The sequence below is a fragment of the Podarcis melisellensis genome, assembly GCF_964234715.1.
Source record: "Podarcis melisellensis genome assembly, chromosome: 16".
Taxonomy (NCBI): domain Eukaryota; kingdom Metazoa; phylum Chordata; class Lepidosauria; order Squamata; family Lacertidae; genus Podarcis; species Podarcis melisellensis.
This window is the reverse complement of record NC_138533.1, coordinates 9,079,895-9,100,855: the sequence shown is the minus strand read 5'-3', so window position 1 is coordinate 9,100,855 and position 20,961 is coordinate 9,079,895. Positions and strand designations below refer to the sequence as shown.

Here is a 20,961-nt window from a genome sequence, read left to right as displayed (position 1 = left end):
GAGAAATCCAGCCAGCGGATCCTGTGCACGCTTAGCCTGGGAGCGCAGCCCCGTTAAACACAGGGAGGTTTGCTCCTGTGGGGAATTGCACAGTTAGTTAGCATGCAATCCTGCATTTCCTGAGTTCAGTGGGCCTGACTTCTGAGTGTACACACGCAGGGTTGCAGTATTCAAGGGCAGAGTCATGACAAAATAACTCCCACCAAATAATGCAGAGGCTTGACAACCATATGTCAGGAGTGCTCTGATGGTGTTTCCTGCTTGGCAGGGGGTTGGACTTGATGTCCCTTGTGGTCTCTTCCAACTCTATGATTCTATGGTTCTATGATTCTAACCCCAGGAATGGTAGTTTGTGAAGGGTACTGGGAATTGTAGATCTGTGAGGGGAAACTATAGTTTCCAGGATTGTTGGGAGTCATGTGCTTTAAATGTGCATTGGATGTGCTTTAAATAATAATAATAATACATTTTTATTTATACCAGCCAAGACCAGGCTCAGGGCGGCTAACAACCAATAATAAAAAAAGTTGATTAAAATACAATTTAAAAGATTAAGATACAACATTAAAACATTAGGATGCAGCCTCTTCACAAATGCAAGGTGTGGATCAGGCATAGGCAGACTTGGCCCTCCAGATGTTTTGGGACTACAACTCCCATCATCCCTGACCACTGGTCCTGTTAGCTAGGGATGATGGGAGTTGTAGTCCCAAAACATCTGGAGGGCCGAGTTTGCCTATGCCTGGTGTGGATCTTCCCCATGAGTATTGCTGTCCTTCTTTCCACCTTAACTGCCCCCTGCTCATTATACCTCAGCGCTCGGCGCTGCAGATAAAATGAGAAGAAAGCTGCAGGTGAGAGTGGGGTGGGTGTTGCATGCCTTTCTCTCCACCCCTCACTCTAGAGAAAATGGAAAGGAGATGGTTTAAAACCTGGGGCTGCTCACTAACCTCAGAAACCTTAATGGTCTCCTCAGGAAGCATGGGATTGCAGGCCACTAGCCTCTTAGGCTTGAGCCCTAACCCCATCTATTATGGAACTGGCCCCATTGAATTAAAGAGGCTTTGCTTCTGATTAGATGGAGTTACAATTGTGCTGCTAGGGTGGTTTTAGAAAAAAGGAAAGAAAGAAAAAGACAGACTTCTATCAAGTGGGATGTTGGAGTAGGATGTTTCACCCAGTCATCCCCTCTGCCAGCCCACTGCCTTTCCAATATGGTTGCAGAGGAAAATATTTTGTTTCCTCTATGCATAGGAACCACAAAGGCTGGAGGAGGAGGAATGGAGTGACATGTCCCTTCATTTCCAACTTGCTCACTTTCCTGTATGGAATTCCAAGTTGCCTATGCAATCAGATGAACTGTTAAGTACAAGGTGTCCTTTTATTTTAAAGGAAGGGATATGCTTATTATTGAGTCATGACTTGAAAACAATATGTTTCCTTGTTGCTGTTCAGTATGGTTAGCATCAGTGCCCACATGATGCTTAACTGTGGTTGACTAGAAAGAGATGATCTTAATGCTGATGGGGGACAGAATGCGGTGTATTGGAGCCTTCAAACAGTTCTAATACAGACTGTGCCCCCCATATTTCTTTGAGAGTACAGACTGTGGTACTGGCTGCAGAATTCAACTTTGCAAGCATCTGGACTTTAAAAAGTAAAAGTTTCCAGCCCTTATGGTTGCTGATGTTTGCATGGAATTCCACAGGAGGTACCTGGTGAAATCTCTAAAGCCAGCGTAGTGTGAAATAAGATGTCCAGTGGTCCATGCCCGACTTGCCGCTTTCGTGACTAGCAAATCCAGCCCGCCAAAGTTAGTAACATGCATGGGGCTGGCAAAGAGTGACAGAGAACTCCATCGCTCTCACAGCAGCATGTTTCACTTCTGTGCTGGAGGCTTGGTGTGTGATGGTCCACTTGGTTTCTGTGCTGGGCTCTGGAGAGGGACAGAGCCCTGCAGTCTTTCTCTGCCAACCAGCTCATCTGCCTGCATGGAATTCCTTATTGCCTCTGGCTGTCAGGCCAGCGCTTAAATGCAAGGCTGAGCGAGCCGCAGTAAACTGTTCAAAATGAAAGAGTTGTGCAGACATGCATGATTTAATCAGGCTGCAGTTCAGGAGTGGGGAACATTTGGACTTCCAGCTGTTGCTGAGTATCCCCGAGCTTCTTTGGGAGGAAGGGCCTGATAAAAGTTTAAAAGTAAATAAAGCTTCCATCAGCCCTAGCAAGTATATCTAACAGGCGGAGGGGGGAGGCAGGGAGCTGTAGTTCAACCGCACCTGCTGTAGTGCATATATATATATTGCAAATGTGTGCAGTTGAAATGTTATTTAATCACCTTCATTTCTGCAGGCAGTTATCTGTGCTTCATGAGAGAGGCCTGCCTGCAGACCAGAGCTTAATTGAAATTGGAATCCATGCTGCTTTCCCCAATTGTCAGCCTCTGCAATAACATTAAATGCAAAAAAAGGGGGGTGCCTTTCTTTCCACCTTCCTCTCTGAATCTCAGTGTGTGTTGCTCACCAAAAATCATTTGCTTAATAGGTCTCCCCTCACCTCCCGGATGTGTTAACTCCTATTACGTGTTGCTTCCTCCTGGGTGAGGACTTGACTGGCCTCTTTGCCGGTGACTATAAATAGTCTAGGGTGGTAGTAATGACTGATTGGTTCTCAGTGTTCATCCCACTGCATGGAGAGCCTTGGGGTTTTCCGTCTGTTGCTGAAATGTGTAGCTTTCTGTTCCTATTTCCATTTCACTTTGGGGGTAGGCTGGTAGGAATATGGAGAGCTTGAAATGTTCCTGATTGCTTATCCTCTCTGGCTGGAGCAAGAGGTGCGTGAACAAGCAAGCTGAAATGGTGGAAGAGGAGAATCAGGGGAGAAATCCTACAAAGTTACTTCCCAGTGTGACTGGAAATGGACCACAGTGTGGGTGGGGACACCCTTTGTCCATGGTGGCTTGCTCATGTGTCAGCTAGAACTTCCTTCTCCATCTTGCCTTTCCTCTGAGGAACTTTGAGTGGCTTGTGTGAGTTTCCCAAACAGATACTGACTGCAATCTCTAATCCCCCTTGGTGCTGGCCATGTGCCTCAGTTGTTCCTGCTCCCGGTGGGCTAAATGGTAAAGAGCTCTGTGGCTTGTTTTGTTCTGCTGTGGAGCACGCCTTGAGTGTCACTCATTGGTCCCTCTCTGAGCCTTAAGATTCTGTGTTAGTTCTAGATGCATCAAGACCACTGTGCCTTGGAACCAGCTAAGCTTCCTCCTAAAACAGCAACGTTAGACAAAGATATCCAAAGTGAATAACATGTAAATGACTTTGGTAGCCCAGCTGCCAAGCCTTCCAGTGTATGCTGTTTAAAGATGCATCGACCGCTTGTAAAAACGCGCTTCGCCAATCTGGAGGGCACCAAGTTGGCGAAGGCTGCTATATTTTAGAATGTTTTATATTATTGGCTTCTGCCTCATAACGGGCAGACCAGCAGGTGTGTGCTTACAAGCCTCAATTGTACCAACCTGCAGAGTGTGTGTAATGGGATACAGGGATGATTCTATTGATCTCTCAATTCCCCTGAGGGAAGCTTTCTTTTTATTGAGCCTGCATGTAGCACCAATTATCTTTACAGAGTGCCAGACGGAAACCGGAGTGCGAATGGGTAGTTTTAAATATGGCACCTAATTAATGTGTGGAATTTGATGTGTGGGGGGGCTACGGTGGCGGTGGAAAAGAAAAGCGGATGAAACACATGTGAAGGCTGTCTGTACTACGCTAACTGAATCAAAGGGAACCTCCACATTCAGAGGCAGTATCTGATGACCCACTGCTGGGGATCAGCAGCAGCAGAGAGGAATGGCCTTCATTCCCTGTTTGTGACTTTCCTGGTAGATCTCCAAACTTAGTTCAGCCCTCTGGTTGCTGTAGGGACCCTCTGCTGCACTGGTGTAGGACGTTGTGTGCCTCTGTGTGTTTGTGTGTGTAAAAAAGAAAGAAAAATAAATGGAAGACATCCTTGCATTAGGGTACAGTGGTATACCTCGGGTTACATACGCTTCAGGTTACACACTCCACTAACCCAAAAATATTGCTTCAGGTTAAGAACTTTGCTTCAGGATGAGAACAGAAATCGTGCTCTGGCGGCGCGGCGGCAGCAGGAGGCCCCATTAGCTAAAGTGGTGCTTCAGGTTAAGAACGGTTTCATGTTAAGAACGGACCTCCGGGACGAATTAAGTACTTAACCCGAGGTACCACTGTATTGTCCATTAAGGCACTGCTTATTGTGCTTCCCAGAGAAGGAGGAGCTGCAGCTCAGTGTTGAAAAATCTGTTTTCCATTGTGAATGCTCCAGGTTCAAGCCCCGGTTTCTCCAGGTAGGGCTTGGAGAGAACCCTGTCTGAAATGCTGGAGAGCCGCTTTGAGTCATTGTCGACCAGGAGTTTGCAGACTGTGGTCTATGGACTACCGGTGGTCCAAATACTTCATTCAGGTGGTCTGTGGCATGCATGTGGACTTGTGGTTGCAAATGGGAGGACCATCCATCTCATTAAATATTCACAGTAGATTTTAAATTGTGTTTCTGTGCTTTCGTTATTTCTTGCACTGCGGAACAGGCTAAAATACAATTATATAAGGAGAAAATGCCATTAAAAATCATACAGCATCTAGCATAGCACATTACATTGCTACAACACGCATGAAGCAATTTGCCAAGCCCCTCAGCAGCTTCAGAGTAGTTAGTGGGAAATTATTTTTTTTATCATTCGAACCACGAGTGTAGACAGTACTGAGCAAGACAGACAAATGGTCTGATTCAGTGTAGGGCAGCTTCCTATGCCTGGACCACCAGGTTGGCTGCTGCAAGGAAGGGATTATTGACCAAGATTTGGCTTTGACTTGATCCAGCTGGTCCCCCCTGATGTTCTTAAACAAATTCATAAAAGCTGCTCCCTTACATTCCAACAAGTCCTGTTCTCTGGGTTCCTTGGCCAGACTGCAGGTGTTGACAGGATTTGTCCAAAGGGGCTTATCCCCTCTAGGTCCCAGTCGGAGCTCCCAGGAGGACAGGTTGCTCTCTGGTGTCGATGTGGGGTAGGGGGACCCCCCCAAGGTAGGCTTGCCCCAAGTGTGGAGTGCACCTTCACAGATTGTAACTTGGGGGGAAGAGTTAAAACAGTTCCTGATTTAATTTCGAAACCTGACCCTAAATGCATTGGATTGTATCCAACGAAGTATTATGCCCAGAGTAGATTCCCTGACATCAAGGGATTTGGCTAAATTAAGACTCAGTTGATGCAATGGTAGGGTACACACAGTTTAAACGAGGAACGTAAACCCTCAAGTGCTCCAGTTTTCTGATTCCAAACCCTAGACGGCGCACATTATTTTTAGAAATAAAAAAAAATAGCCCTTGGTAGACGCCCCCCCTCCAAACTCCCATTTCAGTTTGTCCCATCCGTTTCTAAAGCCGTCTATACCCGTGTCGTTCATCACCACCACGTGTGTTTAACAGGGGAGGTTTCTTTATAGGCATGTAGCTGTGGAGGCTGGCGTTAGCAACTTAAACAGCTGTCAACTTTCCCCTTTTCTTGCGAGGAATCCTATTCGGAATAAGGGAATTTCCCTTTAAAAAATGGATAACGTTGACAGCTATGAACTTAAACCATGCCTGATGCTGCTCTTTGAACTTCCCTTCCCTCTCCTTTTCAAAAAGGCGGTACCTGGGAAGAGGGAAAAGGCTGGAGGCGGAGAGTTCTTTGCCCTCTCCAAAGAAGGCGGCTCCGGCTTCACTTCCTCCCCCTCCCCATACTCCCCCCCCGTATCACGTGCTTGGTGGCGCCGCGCTGCTGTTCTTTCGTCATCAGCCCTTGCCGGCGACCCTCCTGCACAATAGAGGCGGCTTCAATCGACGGTGCCCGCAGGGTAGTTTTTGGGGGGGAGGTAAGGTAAGGCCAGGCCAAGGCAAGCTTCGCTCGGAAGGGGATTGGGGCACGGAGGGGGGGTGCATGCGTGTGTGCAAAGTCCTGCTTTCCACCGACTTGGAAGAAGCGCCCCGTTTCCCATGCATGCAACACAAGGGCCGCACAAGCCTCTCTCCAGCCCCCTTTCCCCCCTCTCCTCTGGGGCTGCACCAGTGCCCCTCTGCAGAACTGCACCAGGAAACGCCATGCATGCAACCTGCCTGTCTCTTGACGAGCCCGATCCAGTTGCATGCCTACTCGGAAGTGAATTCCGCGGAGCTCAGTGGGATTAAGTCCCGCGTCGGAGAGGGGCATAGGATTGCAGCGTGATCTGTGAAATGGAACCTCCGGGTTGAGAAGCAGTATACCTTTGAACGTCAGTTGTTAGGAGAGGGAGCAGCCCCCGGAAATCGGGAGGGTTGTTGTTTTTCTGCCTTGTTGAAGGCTTCGCAGAAGAAACACGCAGCCAGCCCTTGCTGGAAAAGGGGGTATTATTGTTGGTCTGGTCAGGGCAGCTGCCCATTAAACAGCACGCTTTGCATTAGTTGCTAACAAAATCAGCTGTAGTTTGGGAAAGGAATGTAGGCTATGTTAGAGAACTAGTGTAGCTTAATGGTGAAAAGACTGGGTTGTGAATCAGGAAGTACTCCGTTCAGGTGTTGTCTCAGTATGTTGTAGCAAAGTGGGGCTGTGAAGGTTAAGTGCATGCACACACAATAGGATGATAACCATCCTGGCCCACCTTAAAGGGTTGTTTGTGAGCATTATTTTAAAGTGCTCTGTATAAATTCTGAGTAGTTCCGTTTATTTTTGTTATGAGCTCCACTATAGTGGACTTGGATCTTTCGTATCTCATTGATAGTTGTGTGGTATGCATCTTCGATTGTTTACATTGACTTGTTTATATCTGCCTCCTAAAGATTTAATCCAAAGTGGCCAAGCACACATTAAAAAGTGTGTCTCCTGTGCGTGCTTTAATCCACTGCATGGTGCATTTGCTATAGTCCAACACATGCAGTGTTAACCTCCCCCCTTTAAGTCTCCCCGCAATCCTGTGTCTACCAGTGGCTGTCCTGTGGGAAAGGTTCTGTGAGAACACTGAGGCAGACAAAGGTTTCGTACCCATTACCATTTACTCATACTCCAGCGCTCTCCCACCACTGGTGTCTATAGGTATCCTGTGCTTTCTTGTGAAACACTGTTGCTTGATGCATTTCCCATCCGTTTTGAATGCATAAACTATTGCTATGCTGAGGTGTATACTTTTCAGACATTTATTGTGCCTGTCCGGATGACAGCATATGTGCAGTTGGCAACTTCATTGAGTAGCAGTTTGGAATCCTTGAGTTGCAGGCACGGGGAAACAAACCTGGTAGTGGTGTGTACAGCAGCTTTTAAAAAGCAACTTGAAGCACAGGGGAACTACTCACACTGTGTTTTAAGCCGCTAATGTGTACATGCCCAAAGAAGGCAGCAAATCTGGCTCCTGTCCCAGCTCCCTTCGCCCCCACACAAGTATTGACCACCAATTTTCTGTGGCAAGGATCCTGACAACACTTTTACACATTGATCATTGTCTTGCGACATTAATATTGTTTGTAAGCCACCGTGGAAGGAATTGCTTCCTGAAAGGTGGGGTATAAATCATTGTTGCAACAATGACCACACTTCTAGGCATTTTTCAGGCTATGCTGTCTTTTCTGTTGCCCTACACCATATGCAGCAGAGTTTGTCTGCTAAAACGCACATGTGTGCGTGCTTGTTTCTTGGCTTTCAGGGGGTGGTTGTCTTGTAAGAGCAGCTTGAAGCTGTAGGTAGACGCTTCCCTCTTGATGTGGCCAAAGCATGATATTTAATTTATTTGGAACTCAATAGCCGTCACTGTCTGTTGTTGGTACAAGAGAAGCTAAATAAATATTAACACAGAACAAGCACAAAAAAACAATAGCATTAAGCAGTTACAGAAAGTCACAGAAAAAAACACATTTAGACAGTAAAGACAATATACTGGAGAATAAAGTGTGTTGGTATAGGAACCTGGTCAACCATCAGTTTTACAGGAAAGCCACTTCACAGAGAGCCTAGGAACACAGGAATCTGTCTTACACCAAGTCAGACCAGTAATCCATCTAGCTCAGTATTGTCTACACCAGTGTTTCTTGAACTTGGGTCTCCAGCTGTTTTTGGACTACAACTCCCACCATCCCTAGCTAGTAGGACCAGTGGTCAGGGATGATGGGAATTATAATCTGAAAACAGCTGGAGACCCAAGTTTGAGAAACAGATAGGCAACAGTGGCTTTCCAGGGTCTCAGGCAGGGCACACGCCCAGTGCCGTCTGTAGATGGTGGGGGTTGAACCTGGGACCTTCTGCATGCAGAGCAGGTGCTCTTCCGCTGAGTTAGAGACCGTTCCTTTCATGGGAAAGATGGAGGATGGTTTCCCCCAGTCCTCCTAAGTAGGCTGGTAGCAAGACCTGTTGCTGCAGCAACTACTACACCATGGTACTGCACTGCAACAAGATGCTGCTTGGGGAGATGGAATTTGGCCCTCTACTTGCCAATCATAATTTAAGAAGAGCCATTGTGGATTGGGCGCAAGCGGCAATCTAATCTAGCATCCTCAGTCCCTCATAGTGCCCTCCGGATGCCTCTAGGGAAGCCCACAAGCCAGACAGGAGAGCCAATGTCAGTCTCCCAGCAATACCCTTTTAGAAGTAGACTGCCTCTGAACATGGAGGTTCCATTTGAATATCATGATTTCTCATGACCATCTTTTTTCTCAGTGCGGTAAGGCACTATCTAGCCCTTGTGGTTCATTTCTCTCTGAAGCAAAGTTCCTTGGCTTACTGATCGTGATTTCTTTCAAGAGACACGAACCACAGTCAGTGAATTCCGTAAGCACGGCAGCCTGAAGATTAACAAGCCCGGCCCACTCACGTTTTTCAGAAGCTGCCGTAAGTGCTGATCCTTCCCTTTTTCTGGGTCATTTATATTCTAGCAAGTTTCAACTAAATATCTGATGTATGCTTGTTTTGGTTTCTGTGCATGTGTTACAGATAAATAAGATATTGCCTCGCCGCATGTAACACAAGTGTTTGTTTCGGTGGTTGAGAATAGCTGTACCAAGTGGGGAGGCGGTGAGCTCAATCTTCCCACCCCTGCAATCTGAATTTGTGGGATAATTGTTGCAGTAGCTTTTATCCATGTTAAGTAGAGGACCAGGCTAATTTCCTGGATGGTGGGAATATCATGGAATCTGTATCTGTCCTGCTACATAAACCGCCCAGGAGAGTCTCACTCCTCTCAGCGACCATAAAGCAACTAACTGCACCTTTCGGATCAAGTGCATTGCCCCGCATAGAGCTCATTGCAGCCATCCAGGTTTGAAGTAACCAGTGCCTGAACCACTGTGGCCCAGCTTCCCCAGTCCAGGTTGCAGCTGTCGTAACCAGTTGCAGTTGGTAAAATCCACTTCTAGCCATTCATGTTACCTGGACCTCCAGGGACAAGGCTGGATCCAGAAGCAGCCCCAGACTGTGAACCTGCTCCTTCAGGAAAAGAATGGACCAATTGCTTGGACCTGGGAACCCTTCGCCCACAGTGCTTCCTCCTTGCCAAGATTCAAGCTCAGCTTGTTTCTCCTCATCCCATCTCACCACTGCGTCCAGGGCGCTGTTCTAGGGCTTGCACGGCCTCTCCTGATTCAGATGTTGTGGATAAATAGAGCCGAGTGTCAGCAGCATACTGATAGCACCTTGCCCCAAAACTCCTAATGACTACCTACAGCGGCTTCATATAGAAATTAAATAGCGTTGGAGATGAGATAGTGCCCTGCGGCAGGCGCCCCATTCATTATGCACATCAAAAAGAGAGCTGAACGGTATAGTTGCCTCTATGCCGAGTCAGACCATTGGCCTCTCACTTTGAAGGCAGCAGCTCTCAGCAAAGTCTGCCAGACCCGTTATTGGTGCATTGCAAGAGGTTCGACTGGATGACCCTTTGAGTCCCAACTCTACAGTTCTGTGATTCCTTTTTGTTAACTGCAGATGTTGGGAACGGAACCTGGAACCCTCAGGATGCAACACAAGTTCTTGGCCACAGAGTTGTGAGCCCTTGAGAGAGTTCTTCCCGGGTAGTTGTGTGTAGGCTTATTTGCATGGCAGATTTTATTTTGCCCAAAGCCTCTGGACTCTGCTACCGTCAACAGCTACGACATTTTGCAGACTGTTAAGTTTGGCTTTGAAAGTTGTTGAGATGTGCATTTCAATTTAGTCAGTGTCCACGCTGCCCGAGACCTTCCTCATTTAAGAATCCAAAGAAGGGAGCTTTTCCCCCTTTCTTTTTCAAAGCGTATTCTCAATCGGGCAGGAAATGGGATATGTGTGAACTGCAGACTTGGCTGCCACAAGAGATGTTGTTGGCTCCAAATAATTGAAATATGTTTGGCAACGCCGTGAATATTGGGCATGTACTTTCCCTCTGGGATAAAGTTACCGCCCTTGAACCTTGTTGCAAAGCGCAGCGTGAGAGCTGCCACTGGGGTGAAATTTCACCTTCCCGGCTCAAGTGATCAGGCAGTTTGAACAGAGCCAGAGGGGCTGCTCTCAGAGTCCCAGGTTAGACAGGTGAGTTGAACTGTGGCTGGTAAGTTTCTGTGGTGCTGTTTAGGCCCCCTGGGTGTTAGAAGAGGGTAGGGGCAAACTGGGAGTGTGAATTCCTCCCCTTTTGTAACTTAGATCCCCCCACAACTTATGCTTAGCTGGTTTCAAGAACATGATGCAAACACATGCAAAAGCTTAGATCTCCTTTTGATGTGTCACAGCTGCCTGAGAGAAGGCTGCTGGCTGAAACCAGAATGATGTTGTTGTTGTTAGAATTTATACACCACCTTTCATTGGAAGCAGAAAATACCAAGGTGGTTCACAAAAAGATAAAAGACAGCAGCGAAACGACGACAACAAAACCAGTAATGACACTGTTGCCCCCAATTAATTAGAATGCATTGTAAAACAGCTGCATTAAAACATACATGATTAAACTATATAGTAAACAAGCCCATCAAAGCAGCATCGCAATTAAAACATGAGTCTTAAGCGGGGAAGTGTTTGTCTGAACAGGTGTATGTTCAAGAGCTGGTAGAAGGCCAGTGCTTGATGGGGCCTCCTTTATTTCAGCAGGTAGAGCATTAAGGAACACTGGTGCCACCACTGAGAAAGCCCACCTCAGTGTTACCACAAGCAGATAATCATCAGGCTATGGCAAAATGAATCGTCTTAATGCCTTACCAGGCTGTGGTGGGAAATGACACCTTTCAGTTAACCTGGTCCAGATTTAAGCTCTTTCCTTCCTCCTGGAAAGAACTGCCTCTGATCTTTCTGGTGTATATTGAGGCCTCTATATTTTTTTTGTGTGTGGGGGGGGGGGGGAATAACTTGTGTTTTAATGGGGCAGAGCGCTGGTGGGCTTTGAATCTTAACCTTGGTGAACTGAGGAGAGGGCCCAAAGGTTCTTGATCCATGTATTCATAACTTACAAGAATGAGTCCTACAGAGTATGCATGAATACCCAACGATCTTTGTGACTTCACTGTGAAAGGCAGACACTGTATATAACATCACATCGGTGTTGGTTGTTATTGGGTGCTTTATTGGCCATAGAGCTATTCGCTGTAAGGTTTTAAAATCCTTTCACGTTCATGTCGCAAATGCGTGGTGCTCAATTTAGGGCTGTTTTGTTTTTTTAATTCTTTCAGATGGCTTCTTTGCCAAAGATGGACCAGGTGCTTCCCACTGTTCCTCAGCCCATGCAACAGCTGTGCAGTTCTGCCCCCCCACCCACCCCCATTGAACTGACCTGGCAAGCCCTTCCACAGTCACCATGTGCATGTCTCGTTTTGCACCTGGAGAGGCGAGCGGGTTATCTGAGCCTGTTAACCAATCCGAGGAGGAAAGTTTATGCAGTGCCATTTGCAACCTGCCCTTGACCCGGTTTTGAGCTACGCGCCTGAATCGCTTAATGCTTCTCACTTGGGGTTCTAGGATGGCTCCTGGCGCCTCTGCTCTGTTGGCTGTCTGAGATCTGCAGGTATCAATTATGTGTGTTAACCCAGCATGCTGGCTGATGGGAGTTGTAGTCCAGTTGTAGGCATGATGGATCGGCCTATGGCTATGTTAAGAGGAGATGGGGGGGGGGCGCATGTCACTTCCATTCAGTTTTCTCTTCTGTCATATCCAGGCCTCATCTGCACCATACATTGAAAGCACTATTTAAACAGTTGTGGCTTCTCCCTAAAGAATCCTGGGAAACTGCTGTTTGTTAGCGGTGCTGAGAGTTAGGAAACCCATATTCCCCTCCTCCTGGGAAAAGGAATTGGTTGTTAAACCGCTCTGAGAATAGTAGCGCTGTGTGTATTGTAATTTGTCAAGATGACATGCACCCATAGGAGGTGAAGCCAGAGCAGTCACCCATACAGAGTTGCACTAGGCAGGTTCTTCAATACTCTCTGTACTGGAAGTTACTGAGCAGTGAGCAATGACTGAAAAGAGCCAACTCCACGAAGGCAAATGGGCAGTTGCTGTTGCGGATAGATGCATGTGTGTCTCAGGAACCTTCGGCAAGCAAAACAAACATGCAGATAGAGGTGTGTGAACTTAGTACTGAGGCTGGTTTAGGAATGACCAAAGGTATTGTTAAGGAGATGCGGAAAGATACCCCAAACTGCAGGAAGCTGGTGCCTCTTTGGTTGCAGTGTTGGAGCAGAGAAGGCTGAGTTGAGGTCTGGCAGCTCTGGGTAAGGGATAAAGGAAAGAAGAGTTAGAAGTGAACGAATCTCCCAGTTAGAGAAGCATGAGATTCTGCTAAGTGCTTTTCCCTTCTGCCTCACAGATAATAGTCCCTCCCACCAGCCTGTGATGAAAAGGAACCAAAAGTATTTTCTTGTAAGTGGCAGTGGGGCTTTCCCTTTCTAGGCTTTTTTACTTCTAGGCAATGCTGCAATGAGCTTGCAAGAGAGGGGGAGGAATCACTCATCGTTGGTTTCTCTCCCCACCTAACCCCCCCCCCACCTTAAAGCTAATGCCTTTACCTCCGGCCCATCCCTCTGGCTGTAACTAGACACTCCTTGGGCGGAACAGCATAGAGGGAGGCTGGACCTCCGGAGAATTGAAAGCGAAACTTATCTGGCAGTTACATTAAGCGAGTGATTCCAGCCTGCCTGCTGTACTGTGGAGAGAGAAGGGAGGAGGATAGTGGGGTGTTTGTGTAACTCTTGCAGAGTCCTTGCTTTGTGGCGAGCCTTTCCTTCTTCCCCACCACCCATGGGTGTCTGTGTCTCTCATAGTGTGGGGGCCACACACCTTTTCTTTTCCCTCTTGCCTTGACCCCTCCTTGTTCTGGGTAAGGCCTTCTCTTCACAGAGCTTTCCCCCTCTTTTTTTCTTTCTTGCTCTCTATGCAATGCCTGGTTCTTACCAGCGTGGAACAAAAAGAGGTAAGGCTATCCGGTTTCCCTTATCTATACCTGTTTTACCAGTTGCCTCCCCTTGAAATGTCTGGAATTCCCTCTGCAGCCCCTCAACCAACCAACACCCCCCCCCGCCTTCCTTGTTCCCTTGTAAGTCCTGAGACTGAGGTAGTTAAGGTTTGAACAGAGGGTATTCTGGAAAGGAATATAGCTCCCTCTCTATCGGCTTCAAAGCTGCCGAAAACCCCAGAGAGCTACTGCCAGTCAGTGTAGGCATTACTGAGCTAGCTGAACCAATGTTCTGACTTCTCATAAAGCAACTTCCTGTTCTCCCAGAGAGCAGAAGACGCTTAATTTGGTTGCTGCAGAAAGAGTCCAGTGGTGCCTTGAAAGATAACCCATCCCATGGCTCCATACCGTAGGGAATTTGTGAGTCTGAAAACACCACAGGTCTCTCTCTTTGTGTGTGGGTACTGTGACGAACTGAAGCCACAATACTGTACCTGCTTTCCTGGTGACGAAGCCCCTGTGAACTTGGTGGGGCGTGCTGAATGTGATCCTGTACATCTAGGAATGTAAAAGGATTGCATTGCCAGGCTGCAGTCCTGCTAGCACTTGCTTAGGAGTAAGTTCTGTTGAACTCAGTGAAGTTTGCTTTCGGATAGACCCGGCTGGGATTGCCTTAACATGGCTACTGCCTCTTAAGGATTTCTTTTTCATCGACTGAAGGGAAGATGTAACTGTTATGTTGGTTCTGTGGGTTAGAACAAGGTGGCTGTTTTTATTTTTAAAAAGTTTGGCTCTCCAACATCAGTCATAGATTTTTCCAAATCTGCCTCCTGGAGAGAAGAGTTTTGAAGGCCAGGTGGTGGTCAGTTTTACAGCTGTACTGAGCCAAATAGACTCTGAAACCATGTAAACAGACTCTGCTGACAAACCCAATTTGCAGCTGGGTTTAATGACAAAAATCTCACACATGTATAGACTGGGGGAAATCCCAGTCATTTTGGTTTGCAATTATTTCATCCTGGAATCTGGAATCTTAACTCTGCCCCAGGGTTGTTCCTCTTGACTATTTTCTAAAGGTCTTCTAGGAATTGCCATTCTGCTATGAAGCTCCTCTTAATCTGGCCCCAACCATATCACCACAAACGCAGGCAATATGGCTGTACAGGGAAAGGTGGGCTATGGGGTGGTTTTCCTTTTAAGAACATGAGGAGAGCTCAGAGTGGCCTGCCTGGTCCAGCATCTTGTTCACACCGTGTCCGAACAGATGTCGATGAGAAACCCACAAGCAGTGCATTAGCAAAGCTCTGCACCTGCAGTTTCCAGCAACTGTTAAGTCAGAGCATGCTGCCTCTGACAGGCTTAGCAGCCACCAATGGCCTCATTCTCCCTGAATTTGTCTATCACTGCCACCTGGGGGAGTGGATTCCATAGTTTAACTCTGAACTGATGGGAAGAAGTGCTTCTGTTCTTTCCCCCTGGATCTCTTTTACTATGTGCTGGGAAGTAAAGTCGCACAACTCTCCCTTGGTTGCCCAAGAAACCCTGAATCAAGCTGAACATACCTTGCGTTGAACTGTGTTTGGGAGACGCGTTCTCCATCCCAGGCTCATCTGTAGATCTTCCCTGACCTTGGTACCTTAAGCCAGTCTCTTCCTCTGATAAGGGAGCGCAGGTCTTCAGTACCTGGACAAGAGGCGTCCACCCTCTTCCCGTCGTCAGGTGTTGTCTTTTGGGAACTGGGGCAGAGGGACTGGTTTCGGTAGAACTGCGTCGGCTCCCCCGAGCGTGTATCCAAGGTCTGAAACGTGCCCTGTTCTCTTGTTTTCTCTTTGCCAGGCCTCTGCGCAGCAGCCCCCGTGAGAGCAAGCCGCAGCTGCCTCTCGTCTGGTGCTCATGTGCCCGCCCCCAGCCCTGCGCCCCAGCAGCACGCTATGAGCAGAGGTGTCACTCGAGGCAGAGGTTCAGATCAGGTGCCCCCAAAACATAGCGGCCTCTCTAACCCAGCTTTCTTTAACGGTCCTCTTGTCCCGCAGGGAGGCGAGGATTTTCGGCAGCGGCAGGTCCTCTTCCTAAACGGGCAGCTCGCCGAAGCCCCGCTGTGGCAGCCCCGGGCGCAGCGACCCCAACTGTACCAGGGCTACCGCCGAGGTCCAGGCACCTTCTCACCTCCCCAGAGCTCCCAGCACAGCAGTTGGGGCGCAGCCAGGAGGCTTCCCTGCAACAGTAGCTGGCAGGAGCAGAAGCAGCTTCCCCAGCCCCCCCGGCCGAGGTACAGCGGCAATACAAGGAGGGAAGTTGAAGGGCTCATCACAGACTTACGGCAGCTGACGCTCTCCGGCCAAGGAGTTGAACAGCGGCTCTTGGAGGTCTTGGGGCAGCTCCGACCTGGGGAGGCCGAATCTGCCCGCTGCCTTGCCCGTAAACTCGAAGTGCAGAAGAAGGAGGTCAATCATCACCTCTACAGGCTACTTACACGAGGGCAGTTGTGCAAAATCGGGGAGCACCCTCCGTTGTGGAGGTTAGCAGACAGCCCTAGGCCCCAGGGAGCGTTGAGAGAAGGGAACTCCGCCGGCCAGAGGAGCCAGGGCCGATTCCCAGTTCCTGGGGTTGGAGGAGAAGGAGAAGAAGAGAGCTCTGCCTCCGACCCAGAGGACTATCCCGATTCCGCCGCCATGGCCGAGGTCAGGGAGAAGATCTGCAACTACCTGTTCAGCGTTGTGGACTCGACGGCGCATGACCTTGCCAAAAACATCGGCCTCTCTAAGGCCCGGAATGTGAACTCCACCCTGCTGTCCTTGGAGAAGCTGGGGGAGGTGTGCAAGGAGAATGCCAACCCCCCCAAGTGGTCCCTCACGGACAACAAGCGCAAGAGGATGCAGAACAAGCAGAAGGCGGAAGAGGTCAGGGAAATGGCCGCCCCTGCTCCAAAACCGGACCCCGAGCCCCCGACCCCCTGCACGGAACCGGAGCTGCCCGCCAGCTTGCCAGCTCCTCCTCTTCCTTCCCCTTCCCCGCCTCCTCCTCCACCGCCGCCGCCGCCGCTTCTAGAGAGTGAGGAGGAGAACGTCGAGAACGGGCAGCAGGCGTCGTCGGAGCCAGCGGAGCAGGGAGACGCTTGCTCTCCCCGGGCGGCGGCCCCCCCTCCTCGCAAGCGGCCCCGGTACCACTGGTTCCCCAACTACGACAACTTCGAGAACGGCAAGTGGGCCACCGACGACATCCCGGAGGACCTGAATGCCATCAACAACCAGGACGAGGAGTCCCGGTGCATCATGGAGTCCCCACTCTCCCCCAGCTACGCGGCCCAGTTCGACACGGCCTTCCTGTGCACTCCCTTGGAGAAGCTCATGGCGTGCCAGAAGAAGAACCCCGTCAGCGGCTTGATCGAATACACCCAGTACACGTACCAGCATTGCGAGTTCGTCCTGCTGAAGCAGAGCGGGCCGTCACATGAGCCACGGTAAGAGAGGAGAGGGAGAGAGGGAGCGCTTTCTGGGGAGGGGGTTGTTCTATCCGGGGAAGGGGATTGTGCTTGCTCAGTGTTTATGCATTTGTCTCGGACCGTGCAGGTCATTGGCAAATACGTTTTTAAAAAGTTTTCTCCGAGAGGATAGGTTCTTAGAAAAGGGGATTACTTTTGCTCAGGTTACATTTCAATGCATTTGCCTCGGCTTGCACAAGTCACAGCAGACATTAAAAAGAGCAGTTTTCTTTAAAGCAAGAGATGTGATTTGGTTAAAATGCTAGTGTGATTACAGCTGGTTTAAGATTGTGTGTTGCCCCTCTTCCTTTCACAACGGCTTTTGCGTATTGCTGGGCCCCGTAGGTTACAAAAGCCGCTTAATAAAGTAGGCAGATACATATCAAGGCTTCCCTTAAAAAGGAAAGAAAGACTGTTTGTTTTAGCACTTTAAATGCAGGACTCTCTATTCGTTCTTTCTTCCTTTTACAAAACACATTCTTCTTATATTAACAATTCGAGTGATGACACAGCAATCTCTGCTGAATAATCTAATAATGTCCCACAGCCCCAAGTCCGTCTAAATTTAGTTTGGAGCAAGGACTCGCCGTCTTTTAAAAACTCCACATAACGCTGAGATGCTGGTGTCGAAACCCTGATCGTCGTGTGTGGCGATCGGTTTCCACCTTCAGGGCTCTGAAGTTGGGGAGCGCAGGACAGACGAACGGGCATGAACGGGCAGCAATAGGAAGGTTTCGTTTCTGCTTGCTACATCTCCTCCTTCAGGCCTGCGAAACAGCCACTTGCAATTTAAGAATCGCTTCCCACTGCCAGGCAGCGAAAGCCTCAGGGGTAAGGAGGAAGACTCAGCTAAGCGAGAGTAAAATGGAGAACCAAGCCACCTGCATGGTGAATGTATTTCTCCTTCCTCTCTCTCTGTGTCTCTCTGTCTCCAAATTTGAAAAGCGGTGCTTGGCATGAGCTCTGCGGTCCCCTTTAGAGCGGAGGGTGGGGGATCTCTTTTTCAGCCCAAGGGGGCCACATTCCACCATGGGCAGTCTTCCTGGGGTCACGTGCAAGCAGTGGGTGAAGCCAGAGGTGAAAGTCAGCAGGAAAAAGCTATGCGAAAATCGGGGAGTTTCTACACCCACCTACCCACATCATTCAGGCGAGCAAGAAGCATTGCTGAAGTTCAAAGGCACATTCTGTCCCGACAAAAGCACTTGAAGAGGGTGCATGGAAGGGGGGAGATCAGCCTGGGGAGGGGGGTGTAGCCTGGGAGGTGCCCTGGGGGGCAGATAGAGAGGCCTGGAGGGTGCTATTTGGCCCCCAAGCCTGAGGTCCTCCACCTCGGCTTTAGAATAGCAAATCTTCAGCTGCAGTTCCAAAGGAGGGGGGGTAAGCCCGCTGTGTGGCTAATTAGTAGTTTTGCACTAGGCAAATATTATGCCCCATAAGTTCCTGTATGGCTGGAGGAGTTCCACGCTGTCTGCTTCTGACAGGGAGCATCTGTTGCCATGTGGGGCGGGGGCCCCAGAGCATTCCTCTTCCCTCCCTCTGGCGCATCGCTCTGAACAGTTGGGTGGGTTGGATTTTATTTTTACGTTCTTGCTTGGCTGCTCTTTATAGCCACTGTGTTTTTAGAAACACAGAGACACACGAGTCTCTTTCTTTCTGTCTGTCTCACTCCCTGCCTTTTCTAGGCACCAGCAGAGTGCGTGTGCCACCCTCTGGTACATCAATAGACCCGCTAGACAGGAAAATTGGCCTACTTTTTTCCATGAGAACAGATTCTTCCCAAGCAAAGGAGCAGGGAAAGACAAGCTGTGAGGACGCTTGAAACCGCTATGGGGTGTTTGGTTCTGTAGTCTCTGTTGCTACCTGGGCCAGTGGAGGCTGAACGTATGGGTCTTTGCCCTGCCAACCTCATTTTGCCCCCTCAGCCAGCTCCTACCTGCCTGCCCCTCTTTCTTGCACCCGTTGCAGAGGATTGCCCTGCCTGTCGGCTTCCTCCCACTTAGCCTCAGGGTTGCCCTTGTAGATCTCAGCAGGGAGGGTGGCTGTGGCAAAGCAGGAATTGGGTGGCGCCACCTACTGCTGGGCTCCCTACCTTCGGCCCTACAAGCCCCAACAACAGGGGTCAGCAAGCTTTTTCAGCAGGGGGCCGATCCACTGTCCCTCAGACCATAGTTTTTTGGGGAAAATGAAAAAATTCCTATGCCCTACAAATAACCCAGAGATGCATTTTAAATAAAAGGACACATTCTACTCACGTAAAAACGCACTGATTCCCGGACCGTCTGCCGGCCGGATTTAGAAGGTGATTGGGCTGGATCCGGCCCCCGGGCCTTATTTTGTCTACCCATGCCCAACAAGCACCTGCCACCATCAGCTGAGGCCTTTTTCTTCCTTGTCTTGCTTGTAGTGCTGCCGCAGTTTGAAACTGGGTTCCTTGGGAGTTTTAGTTTTTGGGGTGGGATGGGGCTTCCTCCAAAGAGAAAATCTGCAACGGCAGTCCAGCTTCCCTGAAAGAGAACTGCTAGCACTTTCTCAAAGCAGGGTCCAGTATGGTTTCAAATCGGACGGGGGGACCGCATGTTGATATTTCTACATTGCGGCGGGTTGGGTAGATGAGCTTTGGGGGGCCTCTTCCAACTCTACGATTCTATAATTCACCTGGCAGCCTCTTCATCTTGGCAGTGCACAGCCACAGAAGAGTGCTGGGTTTCTTCTAAGGGTTCTGTTCCTTAGAACAGAGAGGCCTAGCTGGCTAGCAAGCTTTTAGAGCATGCCCCACAATCTTTGCTGTGCCCACAGATCAGGCAAGGAGGAAGTAGTTCTCTAAAGGCGCAAGACAGTGGTGGGGTACATCTCTGGCCCTCCAGCTTTCATTGGGACTCCCAGCTCCCCACAGCCTTGGCCAGCATGGCCAATGCTCGAGTGCTGGTTCTGCCACCCCTGGTGTAAGTGCTGCACCAATAAAAAGGTAAAGGGACCCCTGACCATTAGGTCCAGTTGTGACCGACTCTGGGGTTGCGGCACTCATCTCGCTTTATTGGCCGAGGGAGCCGGCGTACAGCTTCTGGGTCATGTGGCCAGCATGACTAAACCGCTTCTGGCGAACCAGAGCAGCGCACGGAAACACCATTTACCTTCCTGCCAGAGTGGTACCTATTTATCTACTTGCACTTTGACGTGCTTTCAGACTGCTAGGTTGGCAGGAGCAGGGACCGAGCAATGGGAGCTCACCCCGTCGTGGGGATTCAAACCACGACCTTCTGATCGGCAAGTCCTAGGCTCTGTGGTTTAACCCACAGCGCCACCCGCGTCAATAGCTCCTTCCTAAGAAAACCTATTTGCAGAGGCAGAGGGCCTGGAAAGGAGAACCAGTGTTCTGTAGTTGTCAGCATCAGACTTGGAACCATAGAAGCCGAGGCTCAAATCCGTGCTCATCTGGGATGTCCACTGGGCTAATCACACACTCTCCAGGCCTAACTGTGTGGTTATCACTGCGAGGATAAATTGGGTGTCGGGGGGGGGGGCACACACACTGCCTTGAAGCTCCTTGGAGATAAATGTGATAAATAATGGCGCCAGATTCACTGATTACCACGCATCCTCACCGTTGTGTACCTTGTGTGTTTTGGTCAAGGTTTAAATTCCAGGCGGTGATCGACGGTCGCCGGTTCCCCCCAGCGGAGGCAGGCAGCAAGAAGTTGGCCAAGCAGGAAGCGGCCGCCCACGCCATGAAGATCCTCTTGCGCGAAGTCGAGCACGAAGGGGAGGACGGCATGGAACTGGAGAAATCCTTATATGAGGACAGTTCTCTCAGCGAAGCAGAACTGGTGAGAGCGGCTCCCTACCCCAGTAGCAGGCAGGGGCCAAAAGTGGAGCTCTCTGGAGCTCCAGTCCTGTGAAAAGCGGCTCCACCACAATCCGATTTCCATATCGATTTATTTTCTCACAATGGAAGTGGCCCAGCTTCTTCTACTTGTTGTTGAATCGTAATAATTAGGTGGTAGATCTGTTTTAGGGGTTTTTTTAGGGGGGTAATGGTTTTTGTTTCTTAATGGTTGT

The 20,961-nt window shown here is 49.4% G+C and overlaps 1 protein-coding gene across 8 annotated transcripts in view; it reads left to right on the top strand.

Moving 5' to 3' along the window:
- The window catches only part of ADAR (adenosine deaminase RNA specific), a 38,996-nt gene that overhangs the window by 605 nt on the left and 17,430 nt on the right, over positions 1 to 20,961 (top strand). For 2 of the 8 annotated variants that reach the window (XM_081891330.1, XM_081891332.1), the window contains exons 2-3: positions 15,261 to 16,884; positions 20,537 to 20,729. In XM_081891330.1, the coding sequence (XP_081747456.1) occupies positions 15,356 to 16,884; positions 20,537 to 20,729 (1,722 nt within the window). In that variant the 5' untranslated portion in view covers positions 15,261 to 15,355. Of the gene's footprint in view, positions 1 to 5,838; positions 5,939 to 13,030; positions 13,443 to 15,260; positions 16,885 to 20,536; positions 20,730 to 20,961 lie in introns of those variants that run through there. The other 6 variants (XM_081891331.1, XM_081891334.1, XM_081891336.1 and 3 more) reach the window with 6 other exon arrangements.